The sequence below is a fragment of the Aquarana catesbeiana genome, linkage group LG01 (assembly GCF_042186555.1).
Source record: "Aquarana catesbeiana isolate 2022-GZ linkage group LG01, ASM4218655v1, whole genome shotgun sequence".
Taxonomy (NCBI): Eukaryota; Metazoa; Chordata; class Amphibia; order Anura; family Ranidae; genus Aquarana; species Aquarana catesbeiana.
Window position 1 is genome coordinate 182,505,329 of NC_133324.1, and position 26,158 is coordinate 182,531,486.

Below are 26,158 nucleotides of genomic sequence, written 5' to 3' on the forward strand. Positions count from 1 at the left end.
GTTAGTCCTGATCAGCAGGCCCAGGAGTTGGCCGGGATATCAGAAGCGTTGTGTTTCACAGTAGACGCTATGAAAGATTCTATTCTGCAGACCTCACGGCTCATGCTAGGGCTGGTACATGTGCATAGAATCCTATGGTTGAAAAATTGGCCAGCCAAAGCGATATGCAAAAAGCTCTTGGCCAGTTTCCCTTTTCATGGTGAACGGCTGTTTGGAGATGATCTGGATAAGTATATCCAAATAATTTCTAATTGGAAAAGTTCCCTTTTACCGGTTAAAAAGAAGTTTAAGCATTTTTCTTTTAAACGTGCTGCTTCTCCAGTGCTCGGGGCCTCAGCCTCCAGGCAGTCTCAAAGGCCTCTGCCATCAGGTTCAAGAGGTAGACCTCAAGGTCAGTCCCAGGATAAAAAAGGACCTGGGGGAAGAAACCCAAAAAACAGAATACTAAAGCCATCATTATGAAGGTGCGCCTCCGCTCGCTCTAGTGGGGGGAAGGCTTCTACAGTTTTCAAAGATCTGGCAGGAACAATGTCAAGACAGATGGGTGGCTTCCTCAATTTCTCTAGGATACAAGCTAGAGTTCCGAGAGTTCCCACCTCCTCGTTTTCTCAGATCAAACGTTCCCAGAGATCTAGTGAAAAAGAAGTCTCTCTTTCCAGCCTTGGATCATCTCTTGTATCAAAGAGTAATATCGGTGGTCCCACTGAAAGAGCAAGGTTTGGGGTTTATTCAAACCTGTTCACGGTTCCCAAACCAAACGGGGTTGTCAGACCCATTTTAGATCTCAAAGATATAAACCGCTTTTTCAATATCCGTTCCTTTCGCATGGAGTCAATCCGATCAGTAGTCTCCATCCTACAAGGGAGAGAACTTCTGGCGTCAATCGACATAAAGGATGCTTATCTCCATGTGCCGATTTTCCCCGCTCACCAGAAATTTCTACGCTTCGAGGTAAAAGATCTTCATTTCCAGTTTGTAGCTCTGACTTTCGGTCTAGCTACTTCACCTCGAGTATTTACAAAGATCCCGGCTCCTCCTTTAGCCAGGCTAAGTGCTCAAGGTATAACAATACTAGCCTACTTAGACCATCTCCTCTTGATAGATCAATCGGTAGCCTGCCTAAACCAAACTTTGGTCACTGCAGTCAGCTACCTGGAATACCTAGGTTGGATTCTCAACCTAGAGAAATCCTCCTTAAAACCATCAAGGAGATTGCTGTACTTTGGGGCTGATTATAAATACAGCTCAGAAGAGGGTGTTCTTGCCTCAGGAAAGGATCAGTTCCATAAAGGGACTTATTCAGTTTGTCAAGACAAAGAAGAATCCTTCTATTCGACTTTGCATGAAATTGTTGGGAAAGATGGTGGCCTTTTTCGAGGCTGTTCCTTATGCGCAGTTTCACCCCAAGACCGCTACAAAACAGTATCCTGTCAAACAACTTGGAACAAGAAGGTCCAAGCTCTGGACTCCCAATGCGTTTATCCCCCAATGTGCGTCAGAGCCTCAATTGGTGGTTGATATCCAAGAATCTTTAAAAAGGAAAATCCTTTCTACCGGTCCCCTGGAAGCTGGTAACAACAGATGCCAGCCTTATGGACTGGGGAGCAGTCCTGGAAGAAGCGTCTGTCCAAGGGAAATGGTCCAAATCAGAGATGACCTTGCCATTCAATATTTTAGAGATTCGGGCAGTGCGCCTGGCCCTGGAGGCCTGCACGACCAGACTACGGAATTGTTCTGTCAGAATCCAATCCGACAATGGCACAGCGGTGGCCTGTATCAATCACCAATGGGGCACGAAGAGTCGTGCAGCCCAGAAAGAGGTGAATTATATTTTCTCGAATCGTCTTCCAGGGCAGCATCTGAGAGGCTCCTCCTCCCTGAAACAGGAAACACATTAGTCCACCATTATAAATTTCACAGTCTTAGCTGCGTGCCTCAGTTGTTTGTGTTTCCTCCGGATCCACAGGAGCTGCAAAAGGAACATATTTTACTTCAGTCTCTGTGCTAGTTGCAGGAGACTCCCTGCCAGCATCCCATCCAGCCCTGCGGGCCTTGGGAGGGCGAGCAGGGGCAGAATATTAGAGCAGTAATGCTCTGCCTGAGATTTCACCCCTACAGAGGGGTCTGCAATCATCCCCCCAAGCTGCAATAATGCGCTGACATTTCCCCCGTGCCGCTGCTCAAGGGACCTGCCGCAGTTTTTCACCAGGGAACTCCATTTGCAAATTCTGGAAACATACTCCCAGACATGAAGAGCGTACAGCGGTGTGGGTGCATGGATGCCTCACCCCCTGATTACTGCCGCGCCGGATGGGTAGGTGCCTCATGGCTTATTTTTTTGTTCCTCTCCTACCCCCGTGATGTCCGCACCCGCTGCCCGCTTGATCGCCGGTGTTTTCGCTGCGGCGATTGGCGTCCTCTACACACCGCAGAACGAGCCTCTCCTCCTGGAGGCTCAGTGGGGTGTACCAAGATGGCGCCGGAGACACTTCTGGGTTAGCGGCCATTTTCCTGGAGCCTGCTTCCAGGGACTCAGAATGGGCTACGGTTACATCACTTCCGGGGGCGGGAATTAAAAAAAAAAAAAAAAAAAAAGCATTTTTAACAATGGCAAATATATCAATATAAATGCATACTGCAGCAGAGTCCCCCTCCCTATTGGACCCAAAAGGGAGGATACCAATTGCAGTGGCATGTGCAGGTATATCCACCAACCTGCACCGGGTTAGCTGGGGGCGGGGCCGGAGCTTAAGCAGGAAGCAGTTAAAAAAGGCCCCTCTAAGCAGAGGATCCTGGTGGCTGGCCATGTCTGACGCTTCTCCACCCTGCCCTGCAGATCCTACAAGCCAGGACAGCTCCAAGTTAAGCCAGAATTCTCCAGAGTCACCTCTGTCTTAACCTTACTTTAAAACTGCCTACTTACAGGCAGCCTTTACCTGCCTACCTCACGGGAACCTTTTTTGCGCTTGATTTCAGGCGAAGACCCCTGGGGAAAGGGAAGTGGAAAGCAACAAAACATGTGCTTCGTGCAGCCACCGGTTTTCCCCAGAATGGGGGAAAAAACCCCTATATCAAAAATGTATAGACAAAATGGTGGCCAAAGAATCGCAAGGGTATCTGAAAGATCTGCTCAGCTCTTTCAAGAAAGAAATACAGAGCACTATGGCGCCTCTATGCTCAGCTATTAAAAAGTTAGAAGCGCCATCAAGCAGACCAATACCCCGTCTACCACCGGATATGCGTTCCTTCAGGTAACAGGGAACAGACAGAACAAGAAGAGGATTCGGATGAATCCGAATCGGAGAATGAACTTTGCTCAGACTCCGACGAGGAAGATGCGGTTTCAGAGGGCAACTTTATTTCTATCAGAGGATACGAATAGCCTTTTAAAAGCATAGCCGACATGCTAGGTATTAAAGAACATAACTCTGCAGAATTCACTCACGTGATTTTTGCCGGTGCGGTGTTGGGGGAGATCGGGCGGTCCCGGAGCTCTGACCAAGGTCGTATGATGTCAGGAGGGTTCTGAGCATCCATTAACCATCCAGCTTTTAGCCCATCAGCTGATCTTCTGTACAAGCAAAGGCCCTGGCTGGGTATAAGCCATCTGCCAGACTTTGCTTGCCAGCTGGTAAGCAGGTTTTTCTTAAGGTGGTGGCACGTTTGATTTGGTTCACCCTGGTGTTTGATTCATTAGATTGAACTGTCTACTGATTTACCCACAAGCAATTGTATGGACTTTCCATTTATTAGCGCAGCTTCCTTTATCCTTTTCACAATGCATAAGATGTATAAAGAGCTGCAACCCAGGAAGCCTAGAACATTCCCTGTACACCAAACTCTTAAAGATATCTTTAAAAAAAAAAAAAAAAGTGGGAAGACCCAGAGAAAAAACTCTTCATGCCAGCCACAGTCAAACGCAGACCCGTTTGCAGAGACAGACACCAAAACCTGGGCTAAATGCCCCAAAGTGGATGCTTCTCTGGCAAAAGTCACAAATAAATCTGACTTGGCCTTTGACGACGCGGGTACCTTAAACGACCCCATGGAAATCCGGCAATAGCTGCCACCTGCACAGCCCCGACTTTATCAACCTGGCTAACCCAGCTTCAAGAACTTCTGGAGAGTGACACCTAGGGAACATCCTTCCACGGGGGACATTTATGGCGACAATAGACCTACAGGATGCCTACCTACATGTCCCCATAAAGGAGGGTCATCAAAAATTCCTGAGGTTCGCAGTACAAGGGCCAGCAATTACGCTGCACCCACAATACACAGCTCTTCTTTTCGGCATCTCCTCTGCACCAAAAATCTTCTCAAAGATAATGGCAGAAGCGTTAAAAGGTCTAAAACAACAAGGTATTGGCATAATACCATATTTAGACAATTTACTGTTCTTTGCGGACTCAGCAGAGGCCCTAGAGAACAACCTGTGCACAAGTATGTCCTATCTGCAAAACCGGGGATGGATAATAAATGCAGAAAAGTCACAGATGACCCCAAGCCAGTAAGTGGTATTTATATTTTGGGCTATATACTGGACTCCAGACTAACGAAAACCTTCCTAACGGAAGAAAAGAACGAAAAAATCACACAGGCAGTACCCTTCCTAATAAGGACCAACGCCATAACAATCAGACAAGGTATGGCCGTACTAGGACTGATGACGTCTTCTATTCCAGCTATCACCTGGGCACAGATGCACACGAGATCTCTACAGAACTACATTCTGTCCCAGTGGGATGGCAGCCACTCATCCCTAGACAGGTCCATTCCTGTTCCAACCACAGTCAAACTAACACTACAATGGTGGCTCAATCTACTTCGATACATCGAAGGATGCAAATGGGCCCAATCTGAGCCAATCGGGATCACCACCGATGTCAATGCCCTAAACGGGGGGGCACACTTGGAGGGCCTCTTCTCACAGGGAAAATGGACCTCCTAATGGTCCCAAGCCTCCTCAAGCATGAGAGAGCTAAAAGCTGTGGGGGAAGCATTAAAAGCGTTAAAACCAGCAATACAGGGGGAGAAATGTAAAGTTACAATCGGACAACCTCACGACTGTGGTATACCTAAACAGGCAAGGTGGGACAAAGTCCCGAAGCTTGATGAAGGTGACGGAGAAAATCCTACTATGGGCAGAATCAAAGTCAATATCAGGTATCTATCTGAAAGGAACAGACAATGCGCTGGCAAACTTCCTGAGCCAGAAGACCACAAAACAGACGGGGTGGTCTCTGAACCAAGCGACCTTCGCACAAATCACTCAAAAGTGGGGAGTACCCGAGGTAGATCTATTCGCCTCCAAAGCAAATGCAAAATCACCAACATTTTTCTTTCTGGACCCCACAGATGGCAACAGCGGAGTAGACGCTTTCAACTAGAGCTGGGGATGGCAACTATGCTATGCATTCCCTCCAACTGCCACAATACCAAGGGTGATTCAAAAAATAAAGGCAGAGAGAGCAATGGTGATTCTAATAGCACTGCACTGGCCACAAAGGGCATGGTTCAGCCACTTGAAAAACCTCAGCTGACACTGACGGACCGGCCAAATCTCCTATCACAGAGCCCAGTCAACCACCCAAACCACAGAATCCTGAAGCTTTCGGTCTGGGTACTGAAGGGGTGAGACCTCAGAACAAAGGATTGTCAGACAATGGGATCAATACCATCCTAAACAGCAGGAAGCCCGTAACTAGGGCGATCTATGAGAAAGTGAGGAAAAAGTTTGTCTCCTGGAACAGAAACAAACTGTATTCCAAAAGAGGAATAATCCCAACAATCCTGGATTTTCTACAAGATGGAGCAGACAAAAATATGTCCCCAAGTACGCTGAAGGTACATGTTGCAGCACTCTCCTCGTTCATGGACACAAGACTAGCAGAGGACCCGCTGATAAAGCGATTCCTGATGTCATCCAAAAGAGCTAGACCAGCCAAATTGAATAGAACTCGGGACATGCTCACAGTACTTAGAGGATTTCTTTCCCCTCCATTTGAACCGATGGAAGATAGCTCAGACAAAAACCTCACCTTAAAGACTGTACTTCTTGTGGCCCTAGTATCAGCCAGAAGAGTGAGCTAAATCGAAGCACTGTCTATAATGGAACCATACTGCCTAATACATTTAGACAAAATAATTCTCTCTCCAGTCTCGGCCTTCTTATCCAAGCTCCCCTCAACATTCCATAGAACCCAAAATATCATCATACCTTTGCTTCCAAAAACTATGGATAGGGGAAAAAAGGACACTTACAACAAACTCGACGTGGAAAACATACTTCGAAAGAACGAAGGATTGGCGAAGAACGACCTCCCTTTTTGTCCTTTTATGCAGGAGTCAACAAAGGGAAACAGGCTTCCAAGAATACCATCAGCAGATGGATAAGAATGGCCATACAGATGACCTATGAGGCACAAAACCTCACTCCGCCAAGCGGGATCAGAGCACACACAACCAGAGCCTGTGCTATCTCGGTCACAGAGGAAGCAGGGGCAACTCCGGAGCAGATCTGCAGGGCAGCGACATGGTCGAGCTTCAGTGCCTTTGCAAGGCACTACCGCATAGACCAGCTGTCTGACCAAGACCAGGCACTTGGTCGCAAGGCGCTCCAGTCTCTATCCCCACCCTAGTAAGTATTGCTTGATACATCCTCTCAGATGCTGCCCTGGAAGACGATTCGAGAAAATAGAGTTAGGTACCTGGTAACTCTCTTTCTAAGAAGTCTTCCAGGGCAGCACTAGTTCCCACCCTTGAAAAGACAAATACCAGGTACAACGGGGGAGCTTTTAAGATCTACTGAGATTTCCTTTGGTGCTTTAATGCAACTGAGGCACGCAGGTAAGACTGTGAAATTTATAATGGTGGACTAATGTGTTTACTGTTTCAGGGAGGAGGAGCCTATCTCTCAGATGCTGCCCTGGAAGACTTCTTAGAGAGAGAGTTACCAGGTACCTAACTCTATTTTTTCTGGGGCAGAAAACAATATTCCTTGCCTATCAGCAATCCTCATTCCAGAGATAGAGAATTGGCAGGCGGACTACTTAAGTCGCCAGCAATTGTTCCCGGGAGAATGGTTGCTTCATCCCAACATATTTCCCTCAATATGTCAGAAATGGGGAGTTGTGGACATGGGTCTGTTTGCGTCCAGGTTCAACAACAAGATCGACAACTTTGTGTCAAGGACAAGGGATCCGATGGCATATGAAACAGATGCCTTGGTCCTTCTGTGGGATTAGTTTTCACTGATCTATGCGTTCCCTCCTGTTCTGCTGCTTCCGCGTCTTCCCTCGCAGGATCAAGCAAGAAGGGAAGGAGGTAATTCTGGTGGCCCAGGAGATCTAGGTTTGCCGAGAACATAAAGATGGCGGTAGGGGACCCTTGGATCCCACCACTGTGGCCATACCTTCTATAGCAAGGTCCGGTATTCCATCCTACCTTACAAATGCTAAATTTAACTGTTTGGCGATGGAGACCCACATTCTAAAAGACCGTGGGCTCCCAGCTTCAGCAGTTTCTACTTTGGTTAATGCTAGGAAGCCGGCCTCCAGAGTCATATACTATAGAGTCTGGAAGGCATATGTCTCCTGGTGTGAATCCAGGGGTTGGCACCCCAGAAAGTATGTCATAGGTAGGATCCTGGAATTTCTACAGATGGGATTGGAAATGAAGCTGGCCTTGAGTACTATCAAGGGCCAGGTGTCAGCCTTATCGGTGTTGTTTCAACGACCACTTGCTTCAAACTCTCTGGTTCGTAACTTTATTCAGGGGGTAACGCGGATTAATCCCCCAGTTAAATCACCCCTGAACCCTTGGGAGTTAAATTTAGTCCTGTTGGCTTTACAAAAACAGCCTTTTGAGTCAATTCGAGATATTCCCTTGGTCCTCTTGACGAGGAAAATAATTTTCTTGGTTGCCATATCTTCTGCAAGAAGAGTATCAGAGTTGGCTGCTCTTTCTTGTAAAGAGCCATATTTGATTATTCATAAGGATAATGTTGTATTGCGGCCTCATGCTAATTTCCTACCGAAGGTAGTGTCAGGATATTATTCTGCCTTCATTTTTTCCAGAACCTCGTTCTGTGAAGAAAAGTCACTACATTCTCTTGATGTGGTGAGGGCAGTCAATTCGTAAAACAGATGTTTTGTTTATATTGCCAGGCGGTCTTAAAAGAGGACAGAAAGCATCGAAATCTACTATTTCTTAATGGATTTGTCAAGTCATTGTTCAAGCTTATGGTTTAAAAAGGAAAATACCTCCTTTTCATATTAAAGCGCACTGCACCAGGGCTGTTAGTGCTTCTTGGGCAGTGCATCACAATGCCTCCATGGCTCAGATCTGCAAGGCCGCAACTTGGTCTTCAGTCCATACATTTACCAGATTCTATTAAGTAGATGTAAAAGGTCATAGTGTACTGCAGGCTGCAGTAGAAGTCCTCTAGTTTCTTGGTGCCCTACTTTTGTTGTGTCTCCCTCCCTTCAGTTGGCATTGCTATGGGACATCCCACATAGTAACTACTATGGCTTTGTGTCCCGTGATGTACAGTAAGAAAATAGGATTTTTATAACAGCTTACCTGTAAAATCCTTTTCTTTGAAGTACATCACGGGACACAGAGGTCCCTCCCTTCTTTGGTATTCACGTGTATTGCTTTGCTATGAAACTGAGGTACTCCCACCAGTGGGATGGGTTATATAGGGAGTGCGCTTTTTTTGTCTTTGGGTGTGCCAGTGTCCGTCACCTGAAGGTGGCCTATAACCCACATATTAACTACTATGGCTCTGTGTCCCGTGATGTACTTCAAAGAAAAGGATTTTACAGGTAAGCTGTTATAAATATCCTATTTTTTTTATTATCTAGCTTGTATGCGCTTTACCCCTGCAGGGGTGCATCTTTCCGGTAAGTGTGGAACTGAGAGGGGAGCATGAGTAAAATTCACCTATTTTGCTCTTAAGCTGTTTTTGATCCAGGCACAAGTCCCTTTGGAAGTTAGGTCACAGAGTACTTGCACCAGAGCATATTTTTTTTTGTACCACGTGAAGTTATTTCAGCTTGCTTATTGGAATTATTTAATGGTCACTTTTTTTGCACTACTAAGCACTTTGCACTTTTTTATATGAATATTTGCATTTGTTGATTTTTATCAATCTATTTCACATTGAGTATACATAGGAATTTAATATGTGAGGCACTATACATCTTTTTTTACATAAATTGGCAGCACCACTTACCCCTCACCCATCTTTCTACATTAAATGCTTTTTCAGTCTCATTCTCTGTCTCAAAACCCCTGATATTTTACCAACCCCCCCCCCCCCCACCCCAAGGAAGCTGTTAACAAAAAAAAAAATTTTTCCTTTTCCAAGGTAATATCATAACGTGCTAGTATGAATCGTTAGGAGATGTTCATTTTACCCACAGGTAAGCTTTATTATGAAATAAAATCACGAAAATTACAGTGAAAAAAAAAAAACAAAACTTCTAAACTTGTTAAAAATAAAAAACGAAAAAAATCACATGTACATGAGTATTTGCAGCCTTTACTCAATACTTTGTTGAAGCACCTTTGGCACCAATTACAGCCTCAAGTCTTTTTGAGTATGATGCTTGGCACACCTATTTTTGGACAGTTTCTCCTATTTTTCTTTGCAGGACCTCTCAAGCCCCATCAGGTTGGATGGGGAGCGTCGGTGCACAGCCATTTTCAGATCTCTCCAGAGATGTTCAATCGGGTTCAAGTCTGTGCTCTGGCTGGGCCACTCAAGGGCATTCAGAGTTGTCCCATAACCACTCCTTTGTCATCTTGGCTGTGTGCTTAGGGTCGTTGTCCTGTTGGAAGGTGTACCTTCACCCCAGTCTGTGGTCCTGGAGCAGGTTTTTATTAGGGATGTCTCTGTACATTGCTGCATTCATATTTCCCTCAATCCTGACTAGTCTTCCAGTTTTTGCTGTTGAAAAACCTCACCACAGCATGATGCTGCCACCACCATGCTTCACGGTAGGAATGGTACTGGCCAGGTGATGAGCGGTACCTGGTTTCCTCCAGATATGATGTTTGCCATACAGGCCAAAAAGTTCAATCATTTTTTATCAGACCAGAGAATGTTGTTTTCCATGGTCTGAGTCCTTCAGGTGCCTTTTAGCAAAGTCCAGACGGGCTGTCATGTACTTTTTACTGAGGAGTGGCTTCCTACTGGTGGCTTTACCATACAGGTCTGATTGGTCGAGTGCTGCAGAGATATTTGTTCTTCTGGAAGGTTCTCCTCTTCTCTCTCAACAGAGAAACATTGGAGCGCTGTCAGAGTGACCATCAGGTTCTTGGTCAATTCCCTGACTAAGGCCCTTATCCCCCTTTTGCTCAGTTTGACCAGGCTGCCCGCTCTAGGAAGAGTCCTGGTGGTTCCAAACTTCTTCCATTTAGGGATGATGGAGGCCACTGTGCTCATTGGGGCCTTAAATGCTGCAACATCTGTGCCTCGATGTAATCTGGTCTTGGAGGTCTACAGATAATTCCTTGGACTTCATTGCTTGATTTGTGCTCCAACATGCACTGTTGACTACGGGATCTTATATAGACAGGTGTGTGCCTTTCCAAATCATGTCCAAGCAACTGATTTTACCACAGGTGGACTCCAATCAAGTTGTAGAAACATCTCAAGGATGATCAGTGGAAACAAGCTGCACCTGAGTTAAATTTTGAGTGTCATGGCAAAGGCTGTAAGGGCTGGTTCACTGTATTGACGCTCCCAGCGGTTCGCATAGGGCAGTGTGAACCGCCGGTGATTTTGGTGCGATACGGGAACCTGCACTGGATTAGCAGGGTTTACACATCGCACCAATATGAACTGAGCCTGAATACTAATGTACATGAGATTTTTTATCCGTTATGCCATCCTTGCGCCCTGCTCCTAAGCATCCAAAGGAAGTCTCTCTAAATTGCATGGATGTAGCCAGAACCATTAAAGTGTATGTAAAGAAGCCACTTCCATTAGACAAACGGTTTCTTTGTGTGTCCTTTCTTCAGGATCTCACAGGGGGCACCTTGCTTGCCACAAACAATAAAAGTAGTGATCACAAAATTAAGAACAAAGGCAGCATGGAGTAGGGGTACCGCCCTACGCGTTTCGACCCAATGGTCTTCAACTGGGGACCAGTGCTGCCCAGCCATTCCACACTTGGAAATCTCCATCCTTGGCACCTACCGTGTGTTTCTTGGTGTTCCTGGTGACGGAAGTTCATCTCGTCCGTTTCTACACCTTGGATTTCCTGTCCCAGCCCGATGGGGCTCATTGCCTGATTGACTCCATGTCGCTGACAGGGGAGCCCACTCCTTTCGGTAAGAGTACCCATCTTCTTTATTGTTTGGATGTATAATATCGTTGATGCCAGCCCAGCCTTATGGATCTACACTACATTCTCTGGGTCCTGTGGGTCTCCAACCATCCATTATCGTCCTACTTATTATGTATGGACAAGAGTTAACACTTGATTTATTCACTATTTTTACAATTTGGACTTTTTAATTTTCCATCACATTGTTCAACTAATACTCTTACATGGACTTATGTAGGCTGTTTTAGTTATATTATTGTTTAGCGCTGCATTTTTTAATCATATCTTTAGTTGTTTGTCACAAAGTATGCTGCTTATTTACCTTTGTTCTATATAAAGCGCAGTGTTTTGTTACATATCACTTCATTCCTTCATCATGAGGGTCTCCATAGCTATGAGTCCAATTCGCCTCTAATGTTTTAGTCCCCTAATTAGAGTCTTTCCCTACTCCGTAAATAATAGATGCCTCCTTGCAGCTTTCTGCAGAGGCTTTTTCTTGGTCATGCAGACATTCACGTCTTAGATTGCTTAGTTGGTTTCTTGGCATAGAGGCCACACGCATGCTACGGTGCTTTTCCTAGCGGGGTCTGAATCTGACTTGCCTGCTGCTTTGGTTGCTTCCAGTAGGTCTACCGCTGACCCTCTGAGTCTGTCTTGTCTTTGAGTGAAGAGGTCTTTCTGTATCCGTTACACCTATGCCAAGAGAGTCTGTTTCATCTGATAAATGCAGAAACAAATCTGAAGCTGGCCATAAAAGATTCCCCATCGATGAATGGGTAATACTGTATGGCCTGCTTCCTTAAGGACTTGAAGCTCACTGAAAAGCTCTTCACCCCTCCTAGATAGAGTGTGTGTTTGTTGAGAAATGGTCTATTTGTGTCGTTGATCCTGACCATTTTCATGCCCAATTAAGGTAACCACCATACCAGCGGAAAATGCACCTTCTCCAAAGCGCTATATAGCTAGGAGGCTAGATTATTTTTCCAGGACCATGTTATCCTTCATCGGTACTACCTTACACCTGGCTCTGGCTATGTTGTTTTTTTTTGGTGTCAGATCCTAAATCCCCTAAATACGAATTGGTGCTTTTAGATCTAGCAATTTCTGCACCAGTATTCTTATTAGGAAAGGTCAGCAGTGGCAACTAATTCTCTCATGACAGGGTTATTTAAGTTGTTGAGATTTGCTGTACACTTAAAGTGGTTGTAAAGAATTATGTTTTTTTTATCTTCATGCATTCTATACATGAAGATAAAAAAAACCTTCTGTGTGCAGCAGCACCTCCCCAGCCCTCCCAATACTTAAGCCCGATCTTGATTCAGCGATGTGCACAAGGGCAGCGGCTCTCCCGGTTCTCTCTCTCCTCATTGGCTCCCACTACAGTCAGTCACAGCCAGTGAGGAGAGAGCGGGTGATGAGGCGGAGCCGTGCTCCATGTGTGAATGGACACACAGCAGCAGCTCTGGAACCCCTATAGCAAGCTGCTTGCTATAGGGGCAGAAGTAAGGGAGCCAGAAGCGCTGGCGGGGGATCCAAGAAAAGGAGGATCGGTGCTGCTCTGTGCAAAACCACTACACAAAGCAAGCAAGTATACAATTTTTGTTATTTAAAAAAAAATCTGTCTTTTTAATATCTCTTTTAAATTAGATGTGACTTCCTAGTTTAACTTTTCCTATATCCTGTCTGAATTTAGGGTCTGTTCAGTCACGGATTCAGGTTACATCAGTTTGTACCTCAGTTCAGTTTAGCTCCTTTCCTGCTTGTTCACACTAGTGTGGTGATTGCCGGATTTCCGCACTGGTAGAGTGCCAGCCACTGCTAGGGCACATAGAAAACAGGAGGCATGGTGCAGTAAGCTGTGACTAAAATGCAAACATGCTGCCTTTAATTTGCAGCACACAGGAGGAAGGTACCACATGTCGTGTTGTGTGATATGAATGAAGTGTCACTTTGTGCACTGCAAATAAAGTTACATAGTAGGTGAGGTTGAAAAAAGACACAAGTCCATCAAGTCCAACCTATGTGTGTGATTATGTGTCAGTATTACATTACATATCCCTGTATATTGCGGTCATTCAGGTGGTTATCTAATAGTTTCTTGAAGCTATCAATGCTCCCCGCTGAGACCACCGCCTGTGGAAGGGAATTCCACATCCTTGCCGCTCTTACAGTAAAGAACCCTCTACGTAGTTTAAGGTTAAACCTCTTTTCTTCTAATTGTAATGAGTGGCCACGAGTCTTATTAAACTCTCTTCTGCGAAAAAGTTTTATCCCTATTGTGGGGTCACCAGTACAGTATTTGTAAATTGAAATCATATCCCCTCTCCAGAGAGAATAAGTTCAGTGCTCGCAACCTTTCCTCATAACTAAGATCCTCCAGACCCTTTATTAGCTTTGTTGCCCTTCTTTGTACTCGCTCCATTTCCAGTACGTCCCTCCTGAGGACTGGTGCCCAGAACTGGACAGCATACTCCAGGTGCGGGCGGACCAGAGTCTTGTAGAGTGGGAGAATTATCGTTTTATCCCTGCAGTTGATCCCCCTTTTAATGCATGCCAATATTCTGTTTGCTTTATTCGCAGCAGCTTGGCATTGCATGCCATTGCTGAGCCTATCATCTACTAGGACCCCAAGGTCCTTTTCCATTCTAGAGTCCCCCAGAGGTTCTCCCCCCAGTGTATAGATTGCATTCATATTTTTGCCACCCAAATGCATTATTTTACATTTTTCTACATTGAACCTCATTTGCCATGTAGTCACCCACCCCATTAATTTGTTCAGGTCTTTTTGCAAGATTTCCACATCCTGCGGAGAAGTTATTGCCCTGCTTAGCTTAGTATCGTCTGCAAATACAGAGATTGAACTGTTTATCCCATCCTCCGGGTCGTTTATGAACAAATTAAATAGGATTGGTCCCAGCACAGAACCCTGGGGAACCCCACTACCCACACCTGACCATTCTGAGTACTCCCCATTTATCACCACCCTCTGAACACGCCCTTGTAGCCAGTTTTCAATCCATGTACTCACCCTATGGTCCATGCCAACGCACCTTATTTTGTACAGTAAACGTTTATGGGGAACTGTGTCAAATGCTTTTGCAAAATCCAGATACACCACGTCTACGGGCCTTCCTTTATCTAGATGGCAACTCACCTCCTCATAGAAGTTTAATAGATTGGTTTGGCAAGAACGATTCTTCATGAATCCATGCTGATTACTGCTAATGATATCATTCTTATTACTAAAATCTTGTATATAGTCCCTTATCATCCCCTCCAAGAGTTTACATACTATTGATGTTAGGCTAACTGGTCTGTAATTCCCAGGGATGTTTTTTGGGCCCTTTTTAAATATTGGTGCTACATTGGCTTTTCTCCAATCAGCTGGTACCATTCCAGTCAATAGACTGCCTGTAAAAATTAGGAACAACGGTCTGGCAATCACCTGACTGAGTTCCCTAAGTACCCTCGGATGCAAGCCATCTGGTCCCGGTGATTTATTAATGTTAAGTTTCTCAAGTCTAATTTTAATTCCGTCCTCTGTTAACCATGTAGGTGCTTCCTGTGTTGTGTCATGAGGATAAACACTGCAGTTTTGGTTACTGAAGCCCCCCGATTCACTCGTGAAGACTGAGGAGAAGAATAAATTCAATACCTTTGCCATCTCCCCATCCTTTGTAACCAGATGTCCTTCCTCATTCTTTATGGGGCCAATATGGTCTGTCCTCCCTTTTTTACTGTTTACATACTTAAAGAATTTCTTGGGATTTTTTTTGCTCTCCTCTGCTATGTGTCTTTCATGTTCTATCTTAGCCATCCTAATTGCACCCTTACATTTCTTATTGCATTCTTTATAAATTCTGAATGCTGTGGATGATCCCTCAACCTTGTATTTTTTGAAGGCCTTCTCCTTTGCTTTTATATGCATTTTTTACATTGGAGTTAAGCCATCCAGGATGTTTGTTCGCTCTTTTAAATTTATTACCCAATGGAATACATTGGCTAATGCCCTTATTTAATATGCTCTTAAAGCAAACCCATCTCTCCTCCGTATTCTTTGTTCCTTATATTTTATCCCAATTTATGCCTTTTAGCAAGGTTTGTAGTTTAGGGAAGTTGGCTCTTTTGAAATTCAGTGTCTTTGTGTTCCCTTCATGTCTCCTATTTGTGTGATTTATACTGAAACTAATTGACCTGTGATCGCTGTTAGCTAAATTGCCCCGTATTTCCACATCTGTTATCAGGTCTGTATTGTTGGTAATCAGTAGATCTAGTAATGTTTTATTTCTAGTTGGTGCGTCTACCATCTGACCCATAAAATTGTCCTGCAAGACACTAAGGAACTGGCGAGCCTTAAATGAATGCGTGGTTCCCCCCGCCCAGTCTATGTCTGGATAAATAAAATCCCCCATTATGATAACACTTCCCATCCTTGCTGCTAATCCAATTTGTGATAGGAGATCCGTCTCCACTTCCTCCCTCAGGTTAGGGGGCCTATAGCATACTCCCAGTATTATTTTCCCCTTAGCTTCATCCCTTTGGAGCTCTACCCATAAAGATTCCACCTCCTCCCTAGCCCCCTCAGTGATGTCATCTCTCACATTCACTTGTACATTATTCTTGATATATAGGCATACCCCTCCCCCTTTTTTACCCTCTCTATCCTTGCGGTATAGGGTATACCCTTGAATGTTTGCCAGCCAATCATGAGAGCTGTTGAACCAGGTCTCTGAAATTCCCACAAAATCCAAATCCTCCTTGTACAACAGTATCTCTAGTTCACCCATCTTGTCCGCCAGGCTCCTGGCATTGGTGAACATGCCACATAGTTTAGACCGGTCGCATATTGTCCTCGTATTGGGTGTTTCAAGATTGCAACTTGGACTTGCTACTATACTCACCTTGTGTTTTTGTGCTTTGGTTAACCTACCACTAATGCCCCCAATACTACCCTCTGGAATATCTTCCGCGCTGGCTATCACTGTCTCTGGACCCTCCCCCCCATCGCCTAGTTTAAAAACCCCTCTAACTTTTTGGCCATCTTCATTCCCAGCAGATCTGCACCCTCCTCATTTAGGTGCAGTCCCTCCCTTCTATAGTACCGGTTACCGACTGAGAAGTAGGCCCAGTCCTCCAGGAACCCAAACCCCTCCTTACTACACCAGCTCTTCAGCCACTTGTTTACTTCCCTAATCTCCCTCTGCCTCTCTGGTGTGGCTCGATGTACCGGTAGTATTCCTGAGAACACTACCTTGGAGGTCCTTTTCCTCAATTTAGCTCCTAAGTCCCTAAAATCGTTCTTTAGGACACTCCATCTGCCTCTGACTTTGTCATTGGTGCCAACGTGCACCATGACAGCCGGGTCTTCCCCAGCCCCTCCCAGTAATCTGTCCACAAGATCCGTGGTGTGCCGAACCCGAGCGCCCGGTAGACAACATACTGTTCGGCGCTTCAGGTCTTGGTTACAGATTGCCCTCTCTGTCCTTCTAAGAATTGAGTCCCCTACCACCAGAATCTGTCTTTCCTTTCCCTTTGCTGCCCCCCCACTCTCACTGGAGGAGTTCTTCCCCTGGCAGCTAGGAGAGTCCCTCATCTCCAGCAGTGCTGGTCCCTGACTGGTTACACCAATGTCACTCAATGGAGCGTACTTATTGGGATGCTCCAGTCCTGGATCGGCCTCCCTGGCACTTCCCCCTCTACTCCTCCTGACTGTCACCCATCTACTCTTTGCTAGTGCCTGCACCTCTTTGTCTCCACCCGCCTCTGTGCTGGCCCCTGCCGGCACCTGCCGTGTACGTTCCTGGCTCACCTTTAGTATGGAGGGACTTCTCAGTGCTGACAGTTGCTTCCCCAGATTCAGAACCTGGGCTTCCAGGGAAACAATGTGCTTACATTTTGCACAGCAGTATTCGCCCTCGATCGGATGATCAAGGAACGCATACATGCGGCAAGATGTACAAAGAGTCGCCTCTCCACACCCGCCGGGCATCGTACCTATTAAATTTAGTGAGGATTTGGGGATTTTACCCTGTCCAAATTACCCAACAGCTAGCTTCCTGGCACTAATACTCAAGACAATACACAGGTACACGACAAGACAATACACAGGTACACAATACACAAGTACTAACGATCCACACACACTACTCAGACAACACTCAGATACTCAAACTACACAGGTACTATGAACCCTGTTATAACCTCCTGTTTTGAACTCTTGTTTTTAACTCCCACTTAATCCAGCTCCACTTACACCAAGCTCCACAGCTTCAAACTGAGCACTGAGTTGCCGAAACAAAAACTGTGTGACCTTGATTCACTATACCAAAAACAAACAGCTGCCTGCACACTATGCAACTCGCGGTCAGTGTGTGGGTAGTGCGAACAGATGCTTATGTTTACATCAGTATACATCTGTTTTTGCATCCTTTTTAGTTAAAGAAATTGATCATAGGTGTCAAAATTATAAATAGTATATTTCTCCCCTAAAAGCAGACATATAAGGAATGGACAACATCCATTCAGATCCATATCCATTCAGATCCATTTAACTTGATGAGAATGCAGCCTTGTTCCATTAAAAAAAACAAACAAAAAAACCCCCAAAAAATAGATGTAGGCAGATGTAAATGGATATTTATTTGTTTACATCTGCCCACCCATAGGCATGCATTGAGGTTCAGTCTGGATCCGTCTGAAAAACTGACAGATCCAGATGAAACGGCCTAATGACATATACATTCAGACATAAACTCCCAAAAGCAACTTTCTACGGGTTTATTTTATTTTATTTTTTTTTTATTTTATATTTTGCATAGCGCTTTTTTAGCTATTCATTTGGCTTATTAGCTCTTCCTCTTTGTGTTCCTCTTTCTATGTGGAAATGTGTAAAAAATAGTACAGCTAATCTTAAACGATAGCCATTTCACAATATGATGCAATATACGACAGACAGAAAGCAGTTGTACTTAGTTTGTTTTTTATTTTAAATTCTAATAATTATATTTTTGCCACTGTATGGAGATGATGTGGTCAAAATTGTTTCCTTAGAAATATTGAAGCCATATTTACTGTTCTGCTTTTAAGATTACTCCTTGATTCTTTTAGGCATATGGGTATGTGTTGACCAAGAGCAAATTCTCTGTCCTCACCAGACCTCTTAAGTGCCTTGGTGAAGATGGGGTTTGGAAAGGATCTTCAATTTTCACACGATGCTTTGCTGAAATTGCAAGACTGGGAACTGCGGCTCCTGGAAACTGTGAAGAAGTTCATGGCCTTAAGAATCAAGAGTGACAAGGACTATGCATCAACACTGCAGAACCTCTGTAACCAGGTTGATAAGGAGAGCGCTCCGCAGCTTGACTACATTAGCAGCGTGTCTAAGGTAATCATTTTTGTTCTCAGATAAGACTACAAAGAAGGAAGCATGAGCACATTTTGTAATTGTTACAGAGGATAGTGGTGTAGGATTAAATATATGCTTGCTAACCCTGAATGATTTATATGGTATCCTACTCATTTTCATGGACGGACAAACTTAACCTTGCCCTTGGCTCTCACTTTAAAAACTGTGTTCTTTATACAGTTATTTATTAATTTATGTCAGGCAAAAGTGGCTACTGAAGCAGCTTCACATTTTTCTTTTACAAACTTACTGCTTGCACAAATATGGAGATTGGAACGTCCAATATTTGATTTTCCACATAACTAATGATTGTTTAAAAAAACTAAATATTTTGAGCATTGTAGGTTACATGAGTCTTAAGGCTGGTACACACTATGAGAAAATCGGGCGAACGATCGTCTAATTTTCCTTGTTTCACAGCAAGTCGGAATTAAGGAAGGAAATAATGCACGGAAATTCTCATACGGCAAAGGCCTTTTTTTTTTTTTTTTTTTTGTAGTTTGCTGTTTCGGATCATGCATTTGTCTTATGTTCCTGATTTTTTTCTTGTACGAAAATCATACAATAGTGGTACACATTAAATGAAACACATTAAATGAACTTCTGTTCATGTACGCGAAAAATTTTGGAGTTTGTCCATTTGGAAATTTTCGTTTGCAAAGTTTGGATTGGATGTTGAAAGTTGTGTACACACTATACGAAAATTGAATGATTATGCTTTTCTTCCGATTTTTCTCATTGTGTGTACCCCCATTTAGTACTGTACTGGTTTTGGAGACTATGGGCATACAAAAAAGGTATAGACTTGATTCTAAGATTGCACCTTAATCACTATATCTGTATTTCTATTTGGAGACTTACAAGAGAAGAGTAATCGTATGAAGTACACGTATTTGGGGTACAGGATTATGATTGAGGTTCAGGAAATGCTGTGTGTGTGTGTGTGTGTGTGTGTGTGTGTGTGTGTGTGCGTGTGTGTTTTTAATCAAGTAGAATGCTAGATAATTTCTCAATCACCCTAATTTTGTTTGACTAGCTTCATAGAGTGAGTTAGATTTCCAGGCCCTAGGTAAGGCAGTTTGGGCTGCCAGAAAGAAGTATGATATCAGAGTCTGAGTGGCCTTTTGGAATGTCAGAAATAATTTTAAGTGCAGTTTGCGGGGAATTTTGATATGTTGATGTGAGTTAAGGCTTGTTTCCACTTGCGGTTGAGGGCATGGTAGAAAACATAGGCAACCGGACATGAGTGCACACATACTGCAGAAAAAAATGGTACCCTTGTCACGTTGGGGCAGTACTGCCATCGAATGCAACCAGTTAACCACTTAAGGACTAGCCTCGTTTTGAGATTTTAGCTTTTACAAGTTTAAAACAGTTTTTTTTTTTGCTAGAAAATTACTTTGAACCCCCAAACATTATGTATTGTTTTTTTTCAAACACCCTAGAGAATAAAATGGCGGTCGTTGCAATACTTTTTTCACACCGTATTTGCGCAGCGGCCTTACAAGCGCACTTTTTTTTGGAAAAAATTCACTTTTTTGAATTAAAAAATAAGACAACAGTAAAGTTAGCCCATTTTTTTTATATTGTGAAAGATGTTACGATAATGTTATAAGTAAATTGATACCCAACATGTCACGCTTCAAAATTGCGCCCGCTCATGGAATGGCGTCAAACTTTTACCCTTAAAAATCTCCATCGGCGATGTTTAAAAAATTCTACAGGTTGCATGTTTTGAGTTTACTTTCTGCTACAAAACATATTCAATAAAAAATATTAAACGTATTTATCAGTTTAGGCCAATATGTATTCTGCTACATATTTTTGGTAAAAAAAAATCTCAATAGGCGTATATTGATTGGTTTGCTCAAAAGTTATAGTATCTCCAAAATATGGGATACATTTTTGGGCTTTTTTCATTTATTTTTTAAAAATGTTTTTACTGGTAATGGTGGCCATGTGCGATTTTTAGCGGGACTGCGACATTGCGGCGGACTAATCTGACACCAAGTGACACTTTTTGGGAACCAGTGACATTATTACAGTGATCAGTGCTAAAATAATGCACTGCTCAATGTATAAATGAAGGGAAGGGGTTAACACTAGGGGGCAATCAAGGGGTTAACTGTGTTCTAACTGTGTAGGGGCTGGGCTCACTGGGACAACATCGAGATTGCTGTTTCTGATCACTAGGAACAGCAGATCTCCATATTGTCCCCTGTCAGAACGGTGATCTACCTTGTTTACATAGGCAGAGCCCCATTCTGCCTCTCTGTACCGCGATCGCGGGTGGCCGGTGGACATCGGGTCCGCCGGACCCGCTCCCGCGGCCCGCATCTGGCGCACATGCCCACAGTATCAATTGAATGAAATGATTTACAGGTACGTTGTTTCGCACAATAGAGCCACCCTGCTGCAGTCTGTGAGCGGTCTTAAAGTGGTTAATACAGATCATTGAAACACAGCCTGTATTTATGTCCATTGACAATAGTCATACTATGTTTTGTATAACCATTAGCTCAGAGCTTATTTGCACTCATGCCTTAAATCCTGTGCACAAGTTAAACCATGGTTAATTTGTTTCTTGCCTTAAAGCGGAGGTCCCCTTAAAAAAAAATAAAATTAAAAGTCAGCAGCTAGAAATATTGCAGCTGCTGACTTTTAATAATTGGACACTTACCTGTCCCAGGGTCCAGCGATGCGGGGGAACGAAGCCCCGCTTGTCTCTCCCCTCCGCTCGGCGGCGCCAGCATTTTAACTGTGGGCGCCCGGCTGTGGCTTCACAGCCGGGCACCCACAGCGCATGAGCGAGCTGCGCCGCACGCCGTGACTGGCCGCGCAATCATTTGGGACCTGTCACGTGTCCCCGATGATTGACAGAGAGAGGGGAAAGAGGTGATATCCCTTCGTGCACCGAGGGAAGTGACGTCGGGAGCCCAGGCGCTGAAGGAGACAAACTACGAGCAACAGGCATTTAGAGGTGAGTAAAATAAAAAATTTTCTCCAAATGTTTTTTTTTTTTTTTTTTTTTTTTTAAGCACATTGATAATTTTTTTTTTTTTTTTTTGGGGTGGAACTCCACTTTAAAGCTGATGTCCGGGTTTACTTTCACTTTAAATAGTTTGTTTTGGTCAAGCTGGCCCAAACAAGCTATTTCCTTCACTAACATATTTGCCCACTGGGCACGCTATATACAGCACTGTCTTCTGGGTGTAAGACGAAATCTTCCTGTCTCAGATTAGGAACAATGTAGCATCGGGCTGAGTGGAACTCAGCCATTCATTGGCGGCTTTGTATTCTATCAATGGCTTCAAAGTTTTCTCTGATTGGCTGAGTCGGAGAGGCGGGCTGATGACATTACGATCTCCAACTCGGCCATTCAGAGGAAGCTTTGTATTCATTGATGGACAACAAAGCCACCTATGAATGGCAGAGTGCCATTTTGTTCAGTGTAAGACCAGAAGATTTTGTCTCTCACCCGGAAAACAGTGCTGTATACTGTATGTAGCTAAGGCTACATACAGTTTATGTAGCACGCCCAGTGGGCGCACATGTTGGTGAAGGAAATAGTTTGGTCCAAACAAACTATTTAAAGTGAAAGTAAACCTGGACATCAGCTTTAAGGTAAGAAAGAAATTAGTAAACTTTGGGTTAAATTGTGCACAGGATTTAAGATTCATTGATCGAATACAAAGCTGCCTATGAGTGGCTGAGTGCCACTTAGCCCGACAATTTATTGCTCTGGGTGTGAGACACGAAGATCTCGTCTCACACCTGGAACACGGTGCTGTATACTGTATGTAGCTGGGGCCACATACAGTTTATACAGCACGCCCAGCAAGTGTGTATGTTAGTGAAGGAAATAGTTGGTTTGGACCAGCTTGGCCCACAAAAAAAACTATTTAAAGTGCAAGTATACCTGGACATCAGCTTTAACTTGGCAGCTATTATGTTTTGTTTTTTGTTTTTTTGTATCCTCCTGAAGTGGAACTAAAGTCTAATACTAAAAAACTGGGAGCATACAGGCTCTTTATGCGATGTCTCTTCTGCAATAAAGTAAACCTGTCTGCTCAGTGTTCTGTACACTGTGCTGTGCATGTGCAGCTCAAATTACATTCCACTCCAGTGTCTGTGTCGGCCCACGCTGGTCAATCAAAATGGCCAAAGACTGGCACCCGTATGAAAATGGGGAGAAGATGACAGCATAAGACCGTTAAAGCAGCGGTGTGTAATGCTTAGCTTAGTACCACCGTAAAAAAACATAAAATGGTTTATTTTAAAATCATTTATTTAAAGGATTTATGCTCACTAAAGCTGTTATTCTGTTTTGCATTCTGTTCTGGACACATAGGGATTACTTTTTAAATCTATTACATCTTTAGTGGTATTTAGCTATATGAAAGGGAAAAAATACACTCCTACGTTTTTATTTAGTGGGTATTGAGGGAAAGCCTTAAACTCAGGACAGACTGATTATGCAGTCTCCTCTAGCTCTTTCAAAGGCTGTGAAGTGCAAGGACCTGCCTTATTGGAAGGTTGAACAGCTGTTGTGGTTCACATACTCCTGTTGTTTTAGCCACAGGAATTTGCTGGTTTACATGAATTGGCTGGAATATGGTATATACAAGTAATCGCCCACGTGAAAGAGACCTATGAGCTCCATTCAGAGAACACTTTGCATTTTCTTAATGAATGCGGTGTGTTTTCTGATTGGACGAGGTGGAGAGGAGGAGCAGTGCCGACATGATATCTACCACGTACAACCAGAGATCTCCTTGCATTTATTAGGAAAATGCAGAGAGTTCTTGGCACAGGAACTAGTGGAGATCACTAGTGGTGCCTACTATAGTTATTTCCAGCTATGGTGAAAACTTTCTGAGATAGGTCCAAAGTAACGATATAAATACTATAGAGCTGCACAATTAATCTTCAAGAATTAGACTTCGTGTGTAAGTGAAAAAAGTTTAACCACTTAAACACTAAACCTTTTTCTGACATTTGTTAGTTTCAAGTTAAAATCATTTCTTTTCTTTTTTTTTTTTTTTTTTCATTTTTTTTTTTACTAGAAATTTATTTAGAACCTCCAAACATTATATATTTTTTTTAGTAGACACCCTAGAGAATAAAATGGTGGTTGTTGCAGTATTTTATGTCACACTGTATTTGCGCAGCGGTCTTTCAAATGCAATTTTTTTTTGGGAAAAATACTTTAATGAATAAAAAAAAAAACAAAAAAAAAAAAAAAAAACAGCAGTAAAGTTAGGCCTTTTTTTTGGTATAATGTGAAAGTTTTTACGTTGCGAGAATCGTGAAAGAATCGTGATCTTTTACTCCTAAGCAAAAAAATTGTGATTCTCATTTTGGCCAGAATCGTGCAGCTCTAAAATACTATGTATTGTCAGACCATGTTGAAAATCGATGCTCACCTTCTAAAAAAATATTTGTTTTTTTCATATTAGTCTTGGTTGCACATGGTTCATCAGACTGAACAGCTAAGTAAGATTATGAAGAACCATGCAGAGGAACTCAATGCAGGACCGCTTCACCGCCTTACAATCATGATCAAAGACAAGCAACAAGTAAAGAAGACTTACAACAGCATTCATCAGCAGATAGAGGCAGAGATGTTCAAGGTATAGTTTTAAATGTATGCTGTTAAGTTGAGCTATACTATTAATGTGAATGTTGTGTTGGGCTGCTTGTGTGTAAATTTTTTTTCTCAGGAACCTTCATCTATACTATTTCTATATAGTGCTACTTTGCACGGTCCCGTTTTTCCTTCTTTATAATGCAGTGATCAGCAAATTGTAATAATACATACAGTTCTGCTCTTAGTTGGATCACTTATGTATTTGGCAAATGTATTTTCTGTAGAGTTCAGTGAACCTTACATGTTGTGGAAATTGTGTTGTGCTCATTATGATGCGGAAATATGACATGGCAATACAGAAAGTGTCTGTTTATCTGACCCCTAAAGCAGTCTGTTTGAGAGTCCACAAGGTTTCCTATGTAGAGAAGGCGAGATGAATTTGTTTTTTTGGTAAATATCCAATAAGATTTTAGAGACATTTTTAAAAAATCCAGGATGTGGGCACTTCAGTTTGTTTTTAAAAGGCATGTTTAGTATTTTCATTTGGTGTTGTCTTTTTTTTTTTTTTTTTTTCGATATACAGCGGGTAAAATCATTTTTTGATCCCCTGCTGATTTTGTAAGTTTGCCCACTTACAGACCCTTCAGAAATGTTATCTTAGGTTTATTTTAAATTATAGAAACAGAATATCAACCAAAAATCCAGAAAAAACACATGATGCAAATGTTATAAAATCAGTTGCCGTTCATTGAGTAAAATAAGTATTTGTTCCCCTACCAACCAACAATAATTCTGGCTCCCACGGACTAACTACAGTATGTGGTACACAGTTTAGTCCTTTCAATTTTAAGAAGGTGCTCCTAACAACAACTTATGTGTATAAAAGACACTCACTCACAGAATCTCCTTCTTCCATTCAAACCCCATCATCATGGGCAAGACCAAAGAGCCGTCAAAGGATGTCAGGGACAAGATTGTAGACCTGCACAAGGCTGGAATGGGCTACAAGACCATCAGCAAGAAGCTTGGTGAGAAGGAGGTAACAGTTGGAGCAATTTATTCGCAAATGTAAGAAATACAAATCAACCATCAGTTTCTCTCGGTTTGGAGCTCCATGCAAGATTTTGCCTCATGGGGTAAGGATGATTTATGAGAAAAGTGAGGGATCAGCCCAGAACTACATGGGAGGAGCTTGTGAATTACCTCAATGCAGTTGGGACTAGTCTTCAAACAAACCATTGGTAACACAATACGCCGACATAGATTGAAATCCTGCAGCCCCCGCCAGGCCCCTTCTCCTCAAGAAGGCACATGTATAGGCCCATCTGAAGTTTGCCAATGAACATCTAAATGATTTCTCAAGTATTCTATTATTATTCAACCTCTTTCATTTTTGGTCTTTACTGATATTGGTCCATTCTTCTAACTTACAGCATCAATATTAAAGGTAATAATAGTAGTTGAAAGGGTTTTGTTTGCGCTGGTCATTTTTTGTTCTTCGTTTGTGGATGGAGAACCATTAAAATAGACTCCTTGATGGGATCATGTGTTTGAAAAAAGTTACTATGTCAAAGTTGTTGAAAATAACCATTTTGCTTTGGATTAGGTAACAAAAACAGAAATAGAAAAGTTGAAGCTGAATTACAGGCAGCTAACAAAGGAAGTAAATTACGCTAAAGACAAGTTTAAAGAAGCGGTCACCAAAGGTGAGCTAAAAAAACATTTCTTTTTTATTCTCTGTCTGATCTTGATTGAAAGCTGTGTTGTTTGTTTCATATAGCTTGTCTCACATACAGACCAATAAATATCCCCGTTACTCTGTAT

The 26,158-nt window shown here is 43.1% G+C and overlaps 1 protein-coding gene across 11 annotated transcripts in view; it reads left to right on the forward strand.

The window, feature by feature from the left end:
* Window positions 1-26,158, forward strand: part of FER (FER tyrosine kinase) — a 460,890-nt gene that overhangs the window by 79,923 nt on the left and 354,809 nt on the right. For 7 of the 11 annotated variants that reach the window (XM_073624598.1, XM_073624589.1, XM_073624588.1 and 4 more), the window contains 3 exons: window positions 18,447-18,723; window positions 24,204-24,377; window positions 25,941-26,040. In XM_073624598.1, coding sequence (XP_073480699.1) covers window positions 18,517-18,723; window positions 24,204-24,377; window positions 25,941-26,040 — 481 coding nt within the window. In that variant the 5' untranslated portion in view covers window positions 18,447-18,516. Of the gene's footprint in view, window positions 1-11,204; window positions 11,344-18,446; window positions 18,724-24,203; window positions 24,378-25,940; window positions 26,041-26,158 lie in introns of those variants that run through there. The other 4 variants (XM_073624593.1, XM_073624592.1, XM_073624597.1 and 1 more) reach the window with 2 other exon arrangements.